We start from the raw sequence: 16,486 nt of genomic DNA, 5'->3' as shown, positions 1-16,486 counted from the left end.
TACTGAAACTGGCGAAAATATTTACAAATTGGAACGGCAAGAAACAACTGACGATCTCTTCCAATACGCGGCATATTCGCCTGATGGGAAACAGATCGCCACTGGTCATTTCAATGGGGATGTATGTCTGTGGAATGCAGAGGATGGAAAATTATTGTATTCGCTAGAAAGCCAAGGCGAAGGCAAGGCCATCAAGTGGATTGTATTCTCTCCAGATGGAAAACGGATTGCATCGTGTAGCTCTGACGGCAAAGCCACGTTCTGGGATATTGAGTCAAGAGCAGCCCTCCACACTATGGAATCACTTGCCAATGAACTGGTCTTTTCGCCGGATGGTCAACACATTGCTGCTATTAGCTTCAAAGACAATACATTCTACTGGGAGATAGTGAAGGCAGAGACAGGAGAGCTTAAGTATACCATCCCAGTTGAAGCACAGCAATTCTCTTTGAAATTCTCACCATCGGGTAAACAAGTGGCCGCAGGAAGTGCAGATGGATCAGTAAATTTGATGGATGTAGAAACAGGTAAACTGCTGCATCCGTCCAAGGGCCATACACAGTCCGTTCTTGACCTTGCATACTCGCCTGATGGTCACTTCATTGCTACCAGCAGTGCGGACGACACTGTACGTTTGTGGGATCCAGAGACAGGAGACTGTCTTGCCAAGATTCCACATGCCGATGGGGATGTATATAGTCTTACATGGAGCACATTTGAAGAAGAAGGAGGAAGGAAGGCTTTGTTCCTGACGACAGGTAATCGTAGTTCAGTTGTTCAAACGTGGCTAATTGAGACTGAGCCGACGAAGAAGTGCCGTTACCGTCTTAAATGGATTTCGCACCAGACTGTCCTTAATGCAGAGCAAACATCGATTCAAGGAGCGATCGGATTAAGTGAAGCTAACAGGAGGCTGTTAATTGAGCGTGGAGCGGTGGGTGAACCCGCGCCTCTGTTGACAATCCAGGGAGCCGCAAAGACGACCGCTATGTTATCCAAGATAAAGTCGTTCGCTTCAACATTCAAGAAACAAACACCACCATCGTCGTCAGCAAAGGCGGCACCAGAAAAGACGGCCAGTAGCAGTCGTAGTAATGGTCGTCATGGTAGTCGTAATGATGGCCATAAAGCGGCTCATAAGGATGGGCCTAAAGTTGGTGGTGGCGATGTAGTTGATGTACAAGAAGGATCCTTGGAAGGCACAGATGAGTCAACTAGTGGATATCAGTTCACGTACAGTGTTTGCGAGACATGCAAAGTTGCACATGTCATTCGATGCAGCCCACGCAGAGAAAGTCAAGAATTGGAAGAATAAGAAAGATGTTGTCAAATGGGAGTAAATAATATAAATTCACCATTGTCCATATAATCTTCGTTCTTATTCTTTATTTTTTAAACAAATTGGCCATAATTACGAGGAATTGTATATTCTACTTTTATTATGCCTTTGGGTTTTATTATTATTAAATCTTCACAGCTTCTTACTAAGCTACATTGTTCAAGAATTTTAAACACTCGGATGGTGTATAAACTTTAATACATTTGAATGGTTGCTTTTAATGTTAAAAAATCTAATAAAACTATTGCATAAAAGAAAGGAGGCCCCCATTCACCGCTTTTGTTTTTTTTTAATAAAATGACACCCTTTTTCTTCCATCCCCTGTCCCTCGTTACTGCCTCTATTTTACCAACGTCTTTTAAATCTTTAACTTTTTCTCTAGATAGCGGACTGATTTCCTATCGATGATGACCGTTTGATACTTCAGCAACCTCAAGACATCTGTCTCCTGCATGACCGTGACATCCACTTGCTGTAAGTTGTTCGTTGCACGCCACAAATTCTCATTCTCTTGATGAGCCACAACAAGGATTGAATCCCAGCCATGTTGTCTTTGAATCTTCTCGAATTCCCGAGCCTTATGAGAATCTAAAACAATATCATCCACAATCACCAACTGATCCTGTGCATATTTGGTCGACAACGCAATACGCAGACCCATCTCCTGAACCTTACGAGGCAATTCACTTGAATGATCTCTAGGCTTTGGTCCAAATGCAATTCCACCTATTCAAATAGATATAATATATGTGAGTTATCGGTTTAAAAGCCTCTCGAAAATAAGCAAAATAAAAGCAAAGCGCTTCTTTTTTTTTTTTTTTTTTTTTTTTTTTTTTTACCTCCGCGACGTTGAGGCGCACGTAAAGATCCCACACGAGCAGCGCCACGTCCTTTCTGCGGTGCAGCCTTGCGAGTTGTTCCACTGACTTCGCTTCTTCCTTTGGTCGAATGTGTTCCCTGACGCTCCGCATCTCTTTGCCAGACAACTACTCTGTGCAAGATATCCTTCCTCAAAGGAGCTCCAAAGACTTGGCGTTTCAAGTTGATCATATCCTTGGGTTCATTTGTTCTGAAATCCCGGAGCCATGCTTGCAAAGGTGTATAGAATGAGTTGTCAGAGTTTTGTGTAGCTGTTGGTCCCTCTTGCTCATTCTGCTGGGAAGGGACTTGTCCTACTGGTGTAGTATGTGATGTTGTCGTTTCAATTGCCTCAGCGCGGGTAGATGTGAATGTAGAAAACCTAGAAGCAGCTGGGAGAAAAGAAAGAAGGAAAAAAAAAAAAAAGAAAAAAATCCCCATCAGTATCCAAGGCTTTATCTATTTTTTTTTTTTCTTCTAATTATAATAACACAAGCAGAGAATGCATTTGCTCCTTGTTTGTTGTCCAGATACTCACCAATTGCCTTCAAACCCAACTGTGCCATTCATTATTAAGATGATTATTGGGTAATTGGATAGGTCATGATGAAGGAAAGAAAGAAAAAACAAGAGAGATAGAAAAGAAGGTTAATTTCCTAAGCAATTTCAATCGTTCCTGACGCCTACTGATAACGCCTGATAGTATTGGATATGGCAAGGCTGAGAGACGCGAGTCAAACTTATTTATTTTTTAAGAACACACAGCAATTTGATGCTAATTGCAAACTGAGCAGCATTCTTTCAGCATAAATGCAGCCATTGTTGTAGGACGCCTTTTTTTTTTTTTTTTTTTTTTCTTTTCCCTTTGTCTCCGTGTGATTGTCCCGATGAACTAAGAGTAAAATTGAAGTTTCATTCAATTACCGAGCGTTGAACAAAGAGTCCAGGACGAACAAGGCTGACCAATGATGCCATAGTAAAAATTAAATTTAAAACTGGTCCTGAAGATGAAAAATTATAAGGATTCCTGCTGCTCTGTGCTCGCGGAAAGGAAGAAGACGAGAAGATAGGATGTGAAGACGAATGAAACAAGTCAGTCTGAATAGGCCACTTGCTATTCCTATGGAATGGACGACAAGTACTCGCGAAGAGATCAGTTTATTTGGTTAGTGGCTTTTGTCTGTTGACTCGGGAAGCAATAAACTGTGATAATTGTGACTGCTGGAGAACTAATTTTGACGAACTGTACAAAAATATTATGTAGCCCGTTTCATTTGGTCATGATACCTTATATTTTTTGAATACTTTCGAGTGTATTGGCAGCCAATTGGCTCGCTTGTTGCGAGTATTGTTGCAAGTCCGTCACGTAGTGAAATGCCACCAGAACAATTCAATCATCGTTTTTAGATTAAAAATATAAGGTATCATGACCAAATGAAATTGGCGATATGAACAATTGCTTGGATAATTCTAATTCCTCTAGATAAAATATGTAACAATCTTCTTCCACATGGAACGAGAAGACTTCATATCTTCTTTGTCAGATTCTGAAGGAATAAATCGGCCTGTATCCAGATCTGCATCCTCAGCTCTGACCAGCTTGGTCTTCCTCACAAACTTGTACGAGAAGAACAGGATTGGAGAGACTACCCAAGGGAACCAAGCCCCCAAAAGCCCCTTGGCATAAGTTTCCCGAGCAGAATGATATTCCTTCATCTGTTCTGCACTAGCGCCTGCGCCTGGGTGGTGTGGTGCACTTGTCACCGACAAATAACAGTTTGCAATAACACAGCAGCAACCTATCACCGTTCCCAGAATATTACCGTAAGGGTAACCCCAAGAGACATAGGGCAAATCCTTGACTGCTCGACTCTGTTTCTTCCAGCAATACCGAAATCGAAAATGGAGAAACAAAATAAAGACCCAGATTTGGAAGATGAGGGATCCATTAATGGCTACGAACCATTGAAAGACCACTCCGGAACCGACAAAGATGGTAGTTAGAGACAAACATGAACAGGCCGTGACAACAGCTACAGCCAAAAGAGGAACGCCACGTGAATTCGTGTAGCCGATTATCTTATGGGCCCAACCGTTACGAGAAAGAGACAACAACATCCTCGTAGCCACATAAAAGTCCGAGTTGATGGCTGAGAATACGGATGTGAAGACCACAGCATTCATGTAATTGGCTGCGGCATTGATACCAGCCTTGGCAAACACGATTGTGAACGGAGCCTTGGCAGCAGATGAATTGGAATTAAGAAGTGAAGGATCGTCGTTACGAATAATGGACCCGAGCAAGAAAATGGAAACGATATAAAAGAATGCAATACGGATCAACACAGTGTTAACAGCCTTCGGGACATGCTTGTGGGGGTTACGAGACTCTGCGGCTGTGACACCAGTCATTTCAGTACCTCCGTAGGCAAAGCCGACAGAGACTAAAGCCGTGATGAAGCCCATGAACCCTCCTTTGAAGGGTGCTCCCTCAATGTGCCAAGCATCCATTCCATACTTGACGTTACCAAGAACACCAGCATCAACCAAGATGCCACAGATGATGAACATGATGATTGTAATAACTTTGAGGATCGAGAACCAGTACTCGAGTTCGCCGTAAGCTCTCACGCCCGCTAGGTTAATCAACACCATGACAATGATGATGATTAAGGGAACGATCCAAGTTGGAAACGTGGAGCCCTGAGGCAACCAGAAACCGACAATAATAGCCGAGGCTGAAAGCTCTGCAGGAATAGTCAAGGCCCAGTAGATGAAGTACATCCAAGTCATCTGGAATGATGAGGCTTCATCAAAGACACGCCCGCCCCAGGCGTTGAAGGCGCCAGGAAGTGGAAGCAGCGTTGCAATTTCACCGATAGCTTGACATACAAACACGAGCCAGAAGCCAATAGTCGCATATGCCAGTACTTAGAAAAGAAAAGAAAAGAAAAAAAAAGTTTGGAAGAGAAATAAGTTTATGTATTCTTAGTGCCAGAGATGGAGGGGAAAAAAAAAAAAAAAAAAAAAAAAAAAAAACTTACAAGCGCCTCCTGGGCCAGCTGTTGCGATGGTTGTGCCAGATGTCAAGAAGAGACCGGTACCAATGGTAGCGGAGACAGCAATCATGACCATATGGCGTAGTCGGAGACCGCGTTTGAGCCCCTCCTGCTCAGCAGCCAAAACCTCATGGTGATCAACATTTTGCATATGATCGACTTCATATTTCTCTGTTGCATCAGCAACGCTTTCTTCTTGCTTTGACATGATGCGTTGTTTAAGAAATCCGCGATTTATATCTTTTACGAGAGGAAATGACGCATGAGGTTCAGTACAGAGCAAGGTAAAAAAAAAAAAAAAAGAAAGAAAGAAAGAAAAACAAATAAAGTTGAAGGATAAGACGAAATAGATGTATATGTTGAAGTTTTTTTTACTACTTTTCGTTTCAAGACATGTGCGGATTGCATGATAGGAATGTGTTGGATTTTGGGCTATACTTGATGCGAGATTTTGAATGTGATCTAATGTGACCTGATGGGCTGTGTTTAGTCGTTCTCATCCTTACTGTAAATTTATAATACGTTTGAAATAAGCACTGGCTATGTCTGTGTGAGTGGACGTTCAGACTCACATTGACGACCTCAAAAAAAAAAAAAAAAAAAAAAAAAAGACCGCAAATTGCGCCTAATGACAAGGAAAGACAAGTTCAAAGAGGGATAACGACTCTAAGCCTTCTCGATCAAATTCTTTGGGTACTCGTGTTTGTATGTATCTGTACCGGGATAGATTGGACATGCTTACCAGCAGACATTTTTAACGCCTTGATTATAGAAGACAAGGGTATAGAGGAATAAAGATTACAAGAATGACCAATAATGATGCCCTCAAAAGCTAAGAAGGAATTCCTATAAAGGCGACCAATCATACCCCTATATGAGTCTATGAAATAAACGCAAATGGTAAGTCTTCTTTGTAATTTCGTGAAGTATGAGTACATGGACAGAGATGTGTAAAAAAAGCTCAAACAAGTCAAACGCTTCTCTAACGACTCTATCAGATTCATGCCCCTTTTTGTTCTCGAATTCATGCAATGTAACATGATTTTTTTCTGCAGATGCGTTACATGTAATACATTACTAACCAGACCTTAAACCAGATTAAGCTGGAGATTTTCCCGTTAAAAAGGAACGTTCTTACCCAATCGTCACAGTTTCCCAGGAGCGCTTTTGTCTATGACGTCTCTTGGATCTTGAAACCCAATCTTCTTTGCCCTCCCATTTAATCTCTTTGGCTTTGCCTCCTTTTTCGTTTTATATAAATATATATGTAATTATTTTTTCAAGGAGCTCTTTTCAACTTAAAAAACCGCCTTCTTATTTTAAATAGATCCTATTCCTCGAAGAAAATTGGAGCTGTTAGGCAATCATCTGCTATTGATGGTAAGCATAGATTTTCGATGAAACCCTGATTGACTTCATATCCCTTGCATTACCATATGACAAGGCTGTACGGAGGTTTTTTTTATTATTGTTAATTTGATTATTTCTACAAACTATCGGCTTACAGCAGATGATGATCGAATAAGAACAAAGGCAAGATAGTGTAATAGCGGAAGAAAGAAAGAAAGAAAGAAAGAAGGAGACCTATATCTCTCAGTCTGATTCATTTTCATCCACCTGAACAGGGCATGGAACGCTCAAAATTCGGTTTGTCTCGACTACGTAACCCGTCAGAGCCCTTCCATAGACACAGCCTGTGTCAATTCCAACAGTCCATGGCTTCACATTTAAGTTTCGACTGGCGTTATGTCCATAGACAATTAAACTGTCCGGTTTGCCATCAGTGTCTCGGGAGTTTTGCTCATCATTATACTGATCCACCCAAGCACGGCCCTTCTTGGCCTTGCGTAATGGTGTCCCGTCTTCACGGATGTTACGGATATTCACCAGAACCCAGGGTTCTTGCTTGTCTAGGCTATGGCGAGGATCAATCCCCGCGTGAACTACATGGATAGGAATCTTATTCAACGACAATTCTGGAGGCAACGACAGGATCAATGGGCAAGACAACAGATATTCATACTGTTTTTTGTTCATTGTCATCGCAAGTTTGTGATGCTCGGAGTTCAGAATCAAATCTGAGGGGTAATTTGGAAGATTTGGTATATCTCCTTCAGATTTACTTTTGGATTCCTCTTCCAATAGCTTTTTTTCTGAAGGACTGAGGCTGTCGAGATAGCCTCTCCATCGGATGACCTTGTCATCGTGATTACCACGGACACACTTTGCTTTTAATGCACGGGCCTTGTTGATCACCTCTAACGAATATGGGCCCTTGCTCACTATGTCTCCTACAAGGATTAATCTATCCTTGCCCCTCTTGAATTTAATATCTTTTAAAAAGCCATTGAAGCCAACAAGGCCTCCATGGATATCCCCGACAATGATAGTACGTCGACCTTTTTGTGGACGGAGTTCTTGAGATGAAACGACCTTTCTATAATTATATCGCGCATAAGGATCAGAGGGAAGCGATTCCGGCGGCGTATTAGGCTGCTTTGGTGAACGGAGACCAGCGGAATCTTGTTGGCTAGCTGGCAAATCAGCTAGAGTGACAGGGGAGGCCAAGGTTGTGGCCGAGGTGACAAGGAGCAAGGCAGTAAGGAGAGATTTTAAGTGCATGATTTGGTCTTGAAGAAGAAAAGAAGAGGATGGGAAGTAAATGGGAAAAGAAGAGGACCAGAAAGTATGAAAAGGAAAGAGGATGAAGGAGAGAGGATAAAGAAAGAACTAGAAAATGAGCAAGCAGAAGTATTTATATATTTGTTATTACGTGTTTTGGTCCTCCCATTTGGGGATCAATGCAGTTGTGTGATGTGTGATGTTCAAAGGATTTTGTACGAGCATTTACGAAATCCCTTCTTCACTTCTCATTACGCTAAAAAAAGCTTAGTACCATCTTGCTTTCGAACAATTTGGCAATTAAAGTTTATTACCGTGTTGTATGACAAAAGAAAAAAAAAAAGGGTTTCAAGAGCAATTGTCCTTAGTATTTTCCATTGACATCTTGTCAACTGTTTTCCCCAACGGGCCAAGTATATTTTATATCTGTTTTTTTTTTTTTTTTTTTTTTTTTTTTAAAAAAAATAAAAAAAACGTTGCAGAAAAGATATAACAAAAAGTTACTTTTTTCAAGGCAAATTAATATCAAAAGAGGTGAATATAAGCCTGCCTGTACTCTTTATAGCAACGATCAAGTTACATTTTGTGGTCCTAGAGAGAGGCAGTAGATACTTTTCATGGGGAAATGAGGTAAAATGAATATGATTCAGTAATTATCCTGCTCTGGCTACTGCAATTGAAAGATCGACAATCCAGACAGAAACTAGTCCTACCTGTTGGCCCAATACATCACATGCAGTTGGACCATAACTTCAAAGAAGATTCCAAAAATCGAACAAATCCTTTTTGCATATCTCACACCAGAATTATTGTATTGGCCTTGGTATTGGATATAAATCCTAACAATAACTGATTCAAGATCGAAGACAGCCCCAACAGCTTCATCCCTGCATATGGATTTTGAGGGCAGTTGCGATTAATTACAGGTGAAAGCTTCATTCAATGGTATATATCCAACTCTTTTTCGGTCAAACTGTGCTTCTAAACAATCTAAACTATATCTATATTCTAATAATCTATCTATATTCTAATTATCTATGTTCTAATTTACGAGTTCTTATTCTGCTCGATCTTGGCAGCAGCGGCACGCATTTTAGCACCCTTAAACTTGACAATATGGAACACAAGGGTACAAACAATATTGATGACGGCCATGATAATACCATAATTACCATATCCAATACTATCCACAATGAGCTGGGCAGTCAATGAAAAGATGCATGCAAAGATCATCCTTAAACAGCCGACCGCTGCTGTCGCAGAAGATCCTTGTCCTGGGATAGCATTGACTACGTAAGCGGAACCGGCGGACATGACCTGACCCATACCAAAGTTATAGATTGAAAAGCCAACAATAGGTACAGCGATGTGGAGATGATCTTGAGCACTCCATGCAAAGAGAAGAGCACCCAAAGGGACAATGATATAAGCAGCAATCCACATTGTAATTGACAATCGATCTTCCAGGATCGCCTCGCCTCCATTTCTACGCTGGCCACGTACCAAGGAGAGATCAGACAGTTTACCGCCCATCATAGCACCGATAACGCTTCCAACGCCGGCGCCGAGATAGGTTAGACCTGTTTCGAATTCGTTTAGCCCATAGCGACTCGTAAATAGCTCAGGAACAATGGTTTCGACTACAAAAAAAAAAAAAAAAAAAAAAAAAGACGGGCAGGGTAAGGGAAATGAAAAATTAGTAAGAGCCGAAAAAGAATGTAGTGTCTTTGTGTTCTTCAGAGAGTTGCATCGCTTACTGGAAAACATGAGGCCAAAGACCATTCCGAGCTCAATAGCAGAGAGGATGATGACAGGATGCCTTAATAAGAATACGGCTTTAAATGGATTAACAAATCCCTTTTTGGTTCGTGTCGGCAAGCCTTTAGTCTCAAGCGAGTCCAAATCTTCTGGCTCTACACGGTAAGTTTCAGGCAAGAAAAAGAACAGCTCCAAGATCACTACAACACTGACGATGGCCATGAAATAGAATGTAGATCGCCAACCGAATGCGTGTGCTAGGAGACCGCCAATCGGAGGCCCTAAGACCGGACCAAGGAATTGACCCAAGAAGAATAAGCCCATTGATGTTCCTTGCTCAGCTGGTGGCTTAAGAGAGACAAGTTGAAATTTCAAAGAAATGTAAGTAAGAGCATCATGGTCGTTGAGAACTATATAAAGAGAGTATAGATGGATTCAGTTGAGATTGCTTACATAAATATCGGTTATAGTCCCTGCTCCAAGAATGGTGGCTCCGCCAGAGCCTACCGCTTGAAAGATTCGAGCGAGAATAAGGGGAGCGGCTGAGTTGGAATATCCGCCACCAAAAGATGCAACCGTAAATACTACTGCATAAACAAGATAAAGAATACGGCGGATCTTGAATGTATCGGAGAGCGTTGAAGTAATAAGGGGAGCAACGCCCATGAAGAGGATGAATAAGGACACTGACGCATTGATGCTCGTCTGAGATGCATTCAGATCCTCAGAAATCTGAACCAGAGATGGAAACTAAATGGAAAAAAGATGTGGAAAAAGTTAGACTGCTTTGTAATGATTCAGAGAAACTACAGAATGAGCTGAATGAGCGAGACATTTTATCCGTCTTGTTTGGACAGTAATTCATATATTTTTGAGTGGTCTTGATTTCATTGGTGGTGAAATGTCAAAATCAGCCACTAGATCAAATTCACATTGATGAATAATTACTTGACCAGACGAAATGGAGAATTCATGAATAATTGAACAAGACATACATAAATAGTAGAGCTAAAACCAGCAAGTGAACCCGCCTGAGAAATAACAAAGAGAATAACTGCCTTTCTTCTACGGGAAAGTCCCTCTCGAGGATCACCTTTTATTTCAGGATAAAAAGGTGGTTGACTCCTCCAGAAGCTTTTCTCAGGGGCCACGCTTAAAGAAAGAGAGCAAGAGTCGTTCTGATCAACAGCAATCGTTGGCCCTGGTATCCCAGCAACCACAACTGCGCTCATGGTGTCATTGGAGCATGGCAAGGAATGCTCATGTTTGTCTTCAAGATCATGAATGGTGGTAACAGATGACTCTGCATCTTTCTCATTAAGCTTCATTGTGTGATCTTTATTGTGAAGAGAAGAAGTGTGATGAGAGGAAAGAGGAAAGGATGAGAATTTTTCCTTTTAAACTTATTAGAAATGGCTGCTCAGTACAAAAAATCCAAAAAAAGATACTAGCCATACATGTTCATGTACATTTAGTTTCATGGTGACTTTTAAGCCAGATACGAATGGCTCGTGCGCATCTGCGACGTTGATCAAGGGAAATGATTTTAACAAATCAGAACCATAATCCTGAATATATTGCGAAACTTGACAGAAATTCATCTGTGATATCCTCTTGACGTGGAGTACGGTTTGCAAACTTTTTCCTTGAACTGTAGTATCCCAATGTTTGTCACTATCTAACTAAGATAAGAAAAGTAAACGACTGAAGACGACTATTTATTTATTAAATCAAGTGGTCATAGAAAACTTAAAAGAATGATTTTAACCAATCTATGAATCCTCCGTCACTACTAATATCAGAATCATCGCCTATGTCACCGCCTACTTTTTGTTTTGGAGTGATCCTTAAGTTGGGCCACGTCCGCTTCATCCATTTCATCTCAGCAGCTTCAATCTTAGCTGCCATACGAGTAACATTCAGCTCCTGTAGATTCTTTATTCCTGCAAGCCTGTCCATCCCACTCTCTAACGACATCTCCAAACACCCACGTTGGACAGGGTAGTTTACATCTTCATAGTCTGTATATGGATCATAAGAAGCATATCCTAGCCATAATGTCTCCAAGTTTGAAAACCGCCCTAATCGTTCATACACTCTGTTCTGTATTATCCGCCCTTCACCGAAGTAGGCCTCTCCAACTACTGTTTCTTCATCCTGACTGCCTGATAGATCTGGCCTTGGGATGTGGGAGATGATGACCTTGAGGACCTTGAGCGAACTTTCACAAGCCCAAGGTTTGAGTCGCCCTGCTGCTGAATCCAAATCCATAAAGTCATTTGCATTTAAAGTGTAGGCCGCCGGTTGCCAACTGAAATTATCGTTGATCGTGGTCAAAACCTGAAGTTTTGGACATATTGATAGTATTGAAGCTAAATCCTTTGAGAAGTACTTGCAATCTGTAATATCTAACTCCGCTAAGTTGGAGCAGTGCCTTCCTAAATTTAACATGGATAACTTTCCAAAGTTGATATAGCTCTTTGTTCTCACTATTGTCCATCCTTGATGTTGACACGGATTCGCCAATAGTGAAGCCACTTCTTCATCCTCTAGACCTCGCATCATATTTCCGCCTTCTCCCAACTGCAACTGATGAACTTTAGGCATGTATCTCGACATTTTCTCCACTAAGGCCTCGATAATATCTTTATCGACGTCACCGACTCCGAGGTCCTCAACATGATAACAAGACTCCCATAATTGTGGCCAGAAAGACTTGGAGTTGGTAGTGTCGTGACATCTTCCTAAAATCAAGACCTTGAGTCCCTGCAGAAGAGGAAGAAACACTTCTCCATCTTTGGATGCATTATCCTGACTCCAGCTAGGCGGCTCATTCTGTGCGTCTTTGAGATCCAGCTGAATGGTTAGTGATCGAAGTCTTGTTGAAGAGCATTTAGACAAAAGATACTTGACCCTCCACACATCTGTAAGAGGCTTTTTGTTCCCACCATTCTCAATGATGAGCTCTTTCACATGGGGTGCAAAAGCTGCATAGGCCCTGAGAAGGTCATCCGAAGCAATATCAAAAGGAGTGACATAGAGGCGGTCATGTTTAATTGAAGGGCAATAGCTGAGAAAAAAGAGGACTAGTTCAGGGGCCGATGGTTTCTCGAGTGATCCGGCAGCGATTTTTAAGTCCTTGTTGTCATCATGAGCGAAAGGCAGCTCAAAAAATTTGAGAAGGTTATGGATGGAAGGGGTTTGGTGGATAAAATGACCATACTTTTCAAGGACTGAAGGCGGATTATTGGTTTGTGGACCTTGCGGCGATTGTTGTTGTTGAAGCTTTAGGTGATGATCCTGGTAATATGCCATCAAGACCATTTCGCTGAAGGCCTTCCTTTGAGTAAATTTTAATGAAGTTACATTATACCACAGATATGGGGTGGTTGCTCTGTGCCATATTCTATTGACTTGAGCACAGTGGGCAAGGTCATTTCGTTTTAATTGGGAGAAGATGAGTTCGTCAAGTTCAGGGATGTCAAACATAAATGGATGAGTGGGGGAAAAGGAGAGAAGAGGAATGAGATTTTTTAAGAGGTTGATGGAGATGTGTTTTTTAAAATGAGATGTTGAGGCGATGTTTGTTGTAGACATGACCTGTAGATTTTGAAATGCTGCGCCATGCTTAACTTGATGTGTAACCTTTTTTTACAACATTATGTTCATGGATAGGGCGCAATAGAGCGTTCCCTATCGTACCGCATCTACATCTTAAAGCCTCTCTGTTAATGCGCACTCTAAGTTTCCAAGTAAGCAATCATGAAGTATCTACTGAGTGGCGTACTGGGCAATGGAACCAATGTTCAGGTCTAATAGGAGACGAAATCGAGGGACTGACTTGTTTCCTCATTCTTGATGAAAAGTGAAGTACACTTTCTTTTTGTTATTAAGAAACTTTACAAGAAACATGAACTGGCAGCATCAAGTGATATGGTTTCAAGCCCACAGCTTAAGGATAGTTATTCTCGAAGTCACAAGAATTTTAAAGACTTGCACCGCCAAGGCAGACATTTGAGAGTTTTCGTAATTTTTTTTTCTTTTTTTTTTTTTTTTTTCGTCAAGGATCTTCATCGTGATAATGAATTCAATCCTTAGCTTGACGAAAATTTCGTCAAAGACGTCCCTGGACGTAAAAATCATCACGAATTTACATCGGGTTCATTTTTGCTTGTGAAAACTCCCTATTTAACATTCTCAATTTGCTCCGTCGGTGGATTTTCTCCTTAGCTTTGCATACTGGTACTTCAGTTATATATCGTGCCAGTCAAACTCACCAATGAAAATCACTGCCCGAGAGTATTGCCATCTGACGCCTCGGTCAATATACTTCAGCAGTAAAGCAGAAGGAGAGAAAAATGGACATTGTGATGATGAAAAAAGTTTCTATGCTAGACCAATAGATAGTCTCAGAGAGCCACCTTCTTATCTGTGCATCTTCTTACAAGGTAGGTGTCTTTTTTAGCCAATTACAATTCTTGAACTGGCTCTGGTATGTTGTATTTGATCTGATGCCCCATCCCTGCTTTATGATGTCTAACACATACATGTTTGCATATTATGCATGCCAATGACGCTCGCTTTGCTCTGGTACTGAGCCTGCTGGTTGCTTACGGTAAAGTTGGTGCACTTTTTAAGATATTTATGCATGCATCAGGACATCAGAACGTTGAAGAAGGTGGCAGGATTTTTAAATTTAAGGAGGAAAGGCTTATGTATGGCATAAGGAACCAAGATGTACGTGTGTGCGTACACCCGGAACAAAGATGGAGATGATAGATTGTAAAATGCCGAGGGAGAGAAAGATAGAGGGGAATAAGTGTCCGTGTGCATACTAGTCTTTGTCTATGCATTGACGAGAGCATGAACGTTTTTTTAAAAATAGGTTCCGGTTGCCATTAGTATTGTCCTCGTCATTTGGTCATGCACATATTCTAAAAACATATAATTATTGAATTGATTTGGTCGGCTCAGAATTTTGAATAATCTTAAATGAGTTGGTGGCCAAAATCAGCCACCGATTCAATACACAAATCCCATTCAATGTGACGCGCTTTTTCTGGGGCCAATTCAATCAATATATTTTTACAATATGTGCATGACCAAATGACGAGGACAATATATACAAAACCAAATCAAATTTCATTGGCTAGCCTATTTTGTTTAGGGACGACCCAGTCCTTTTCCATTCTACATACTAATGGAAGCTAGGTTGTGGATATAAAAAGGACCGCTTTTTCTTTCTTCTTTTCATCTTAACTTCCTGACTTTCTCTCATCATCCAGACCTTCACACTTACACAGTATTTGAAAAGTGAAAAAAATGTTGAATAAACGATCCGTCTTACTTCTACTCTTGGCCGTTCAGTCGGTTTTTGCCGAAGTCCCCATCAAGCCTGTGCCTAGCGAACGTTTATCCAGTCATAACTTCATTGAAAATCAATTGCCTATTGCCGAACAGACACACGAGGTCATCAATGTTCCTGACACCTCTTTTGTGCTTATCTCGCAAATGAGCAACAGCGTGCTGTTGAAAGCTCAAGTCGATACTCACGGTGCTATCCAGCAACTAGGCGCATTCGAAATGGAAAACAGCACTGCTGCCCTCCATGGACTGGCTCATTCCCAACGGTATCCTGGTAAAATCTGGCTTACACTCCAAAAAGCCAACAAGCTGGTGCTGATCGATCCCAAGACCGATTCAGCCCAAACGACACCCGAAGTTGTACAGGAGATTATGGTGCCTACCCCTGGCAATGGTCCCCATTACGTTGGTGAATATGGTGACGAGCTCTGGGTCACTCTCCAGGATAGCTCCGAGGTGCTCCGTATCAGCCATGTCAACACATCTGATTATACAATCTATACGGCCCAACCTCGTCCTATCTTTATCGCTCAACATCCTCTCAACAACATGTTCTATACTGGACAAGACAACTCTGCCTCCATTATGAAGATCGACCCTACAACTGGAGTTACAACCCAAATCGCAATCCCTGCAGACGCTGGTAAGACTCCCGTTGGAATGATCACTGGGCCCAATGGCATTTGGTTTACACTCCTTGGCGACGAGACTAGTGGCACCGGCACTATTGGTCACATTCATGCTGATGATACTGTCACCTATCACAAATTGACATCTCCTTTGGGAATCAACGCGGCCTTGTTGCATCTCGCCTTTGACCTTGATCATGCAAACACCCATGCCCTCTGGCTCCTGTCGTCCTCGATCATCAACACTAACGCTTTGGATACGATCATCAGGGTCTCTTTCGACGAACAATGGCAGACCATCAAAAATGAAGATGTCATGGCCATGCCAACTCAACAGTGCAAGGCTCATCGAGTCTTGATCACGCCCTCCAACGTGTTCGCCACTGAACTTACCTCATCTAAGCTTTTGTCCTTTTATACCACTAATTTGTAATATGATATAAAATAAAATAAAGATAATAAAAATAAAGTGTAGAGTACCTTGATCTTTTCTACAGTCTGAACTTCCGCGTAGCCTTTATTTATGTCAATGTGTCTCTTTGTCTATGAATCAATAACCGCCATTGACTAAACGCATAAATATTAAAATTAGACATTTGCCCTGTATGCTCCCTTCCTTTTTTTTTTTTTTTTTTTTTTTTCCTCTAACCATGTGAATACATTGTCCTTCTAGCTGATATATTCTTCCTGGAAATACATATTAGTATGTGTAAAATGTGTTTGGTGCTTTCTTAAAAAAATGATCGCAAGAGTCATGGTCAGTCCTATACACCTATGAAGGTAAATGTACATGCTATGTACATGTACATGTACATCTACGTGTTCAATGCAAGGGACGTTTGGACTACTGGACTGCT

General features: G+C 41.4%; 6 protein-coding genes across 6 annotated transcripts; 1 reads left to right on the top strand and 5 right to left on the bottom strand.

The window, feature by feature from the left end:
• Positions 1-1,526: 1,526 nt before the first annotated feature.
• BCR41DRAFT_358066 (ribosomal protein L4/L1 family-domain-containing protein) lies at positions 1,527-2,774 on the bottom strand. The gene is made up of 3 exons (XM_022024986.1): positions 2,736-2,774; positions 2,179-2,589; positions 1,527-2,065 (listed from the first exon to the last, which is right to left on the bottom strand). Exons 1-3 carry the CDS (start codon positions 2,761-2,763, stop codon positions 1,698-1,700), a joined length of 807 nt encoding a protein of 268 aa, XP_021879091.1. The 5' UTR covers positions 2,764-2,774; the 3' UTR covers positions 1,527-1,697.
• A 902-nt stretch (positions 2,775-3,676) lies between these two features.
• Positions 3,677-5,407, bottom strand: BCR41DRAFT_410263 (lysine-specific permease; the record flags this gene model as incomplete). The annotated part of the gene is made up of 3 exons (XM_022029435.1): positions 3,677-3,996; positions 4,021-5,127; positions 5,242-5,407. The coding sequence occupies 3 exons, from the start codon at positions 5,405-5,407 to the stop codon at positions 3,677-3,679; spliced, it is 1,593 nt and encodes a 530-aa protein (XP_021879090.1).
• A 1,294-nt stretch (positions 5,408-6,701) lies between these two features.
• Positions 6,702-7,967, bottom strand: BCR41DRAFT_358064 (Metallo-dependent phosphatase-like protein). The gene has a single exon (XM_022024985.1). The coding sequence runs from the start codon at positions 7,876-7,878 to the stop codon at positions 6,850-6,852; it is 1,029 nt and encodes a 342-aa protein (XP_021879089.1). The 5' UTR covers positions 7,879-7,967; the 3' UTR covers positions 6,702-6,849.
• Positions 7,968-8,925: 958 nt separating this feature from the next.
• On the bottom strand, positions 8,926-10,868 carry BCR41DRAFT_309135 (major facilitator superfamily domain-containing protein; the record flags this gene model as incomplete). The annotated part of the gene is made up of 4 exons (XM_022020940.1): positions 8,926-9,518; positions 9,636-9,984; positions 10,090-10,386; positions 10,632-10,868. 4 exons carry the CDS (start codon positions 10,866-10,868, stop codon positions 8,926-8,928), a joined length of 1,476 nt encoding a protein of 491 aa, XP_021879088.1.
• Positions 10,869-11,385: 517 nt separating this feature from the next.
• Positions 11,386-13,236, bottom strand: BCR41DRAFT_423945 (hypothetical protein; the record flags this gene model as incomplete). The annotated part of the gene is made up of 1 exon (XM_022030354.1): positions 11,386-13,236. One exon carries the CDS (start codon positions 13,231-13,233, stop codon positions 11,386-11,388), a length of 1,848 nt encoding a protein of 615 aa, XP_021879087.1.
• Positions 13,237-14,893: 1,657 nt separating this feature from the next.
• Positions 14,894-16,097, top strand: BCR41DRAFT_358060 (hypothetical protein). Its single transcript, XM_022024984.1, has one exon. It carries the CDS (start codon positions 14,959-14,961, stop codon positions 16,060-16,062), a length of 1,104 nt encoding a protein of 367 aa, XP_021879086.1. The 5' UTR covers positions 14,894-14,958; the 3' UTR covers positions 16,063-16,097.
• Positions 16,098-16,486: the final 389 nt, after the last annotated feature.

The sequence above is a fragment of the Lobosporangium transversale genome (assembly GCF_002105155.1).
Source record: "Lobosporangium transversale strain NRRL 3116 chromosome Unknown BCR41scaffold_32, whole genome shotgun sequence".
In the NCBI taxonomy this organism is placed as follows: domain Eukaryota; kingdom Fungi; phylum Mortierellomycota; class Mortierellomycetes; order Mortierellales; family Mortierellaceae; genus Lobosporangium; species Lobosporangium transversale.
This window is presented reverse-complemented; position numbering and strand designations above follow the sequence as displayed.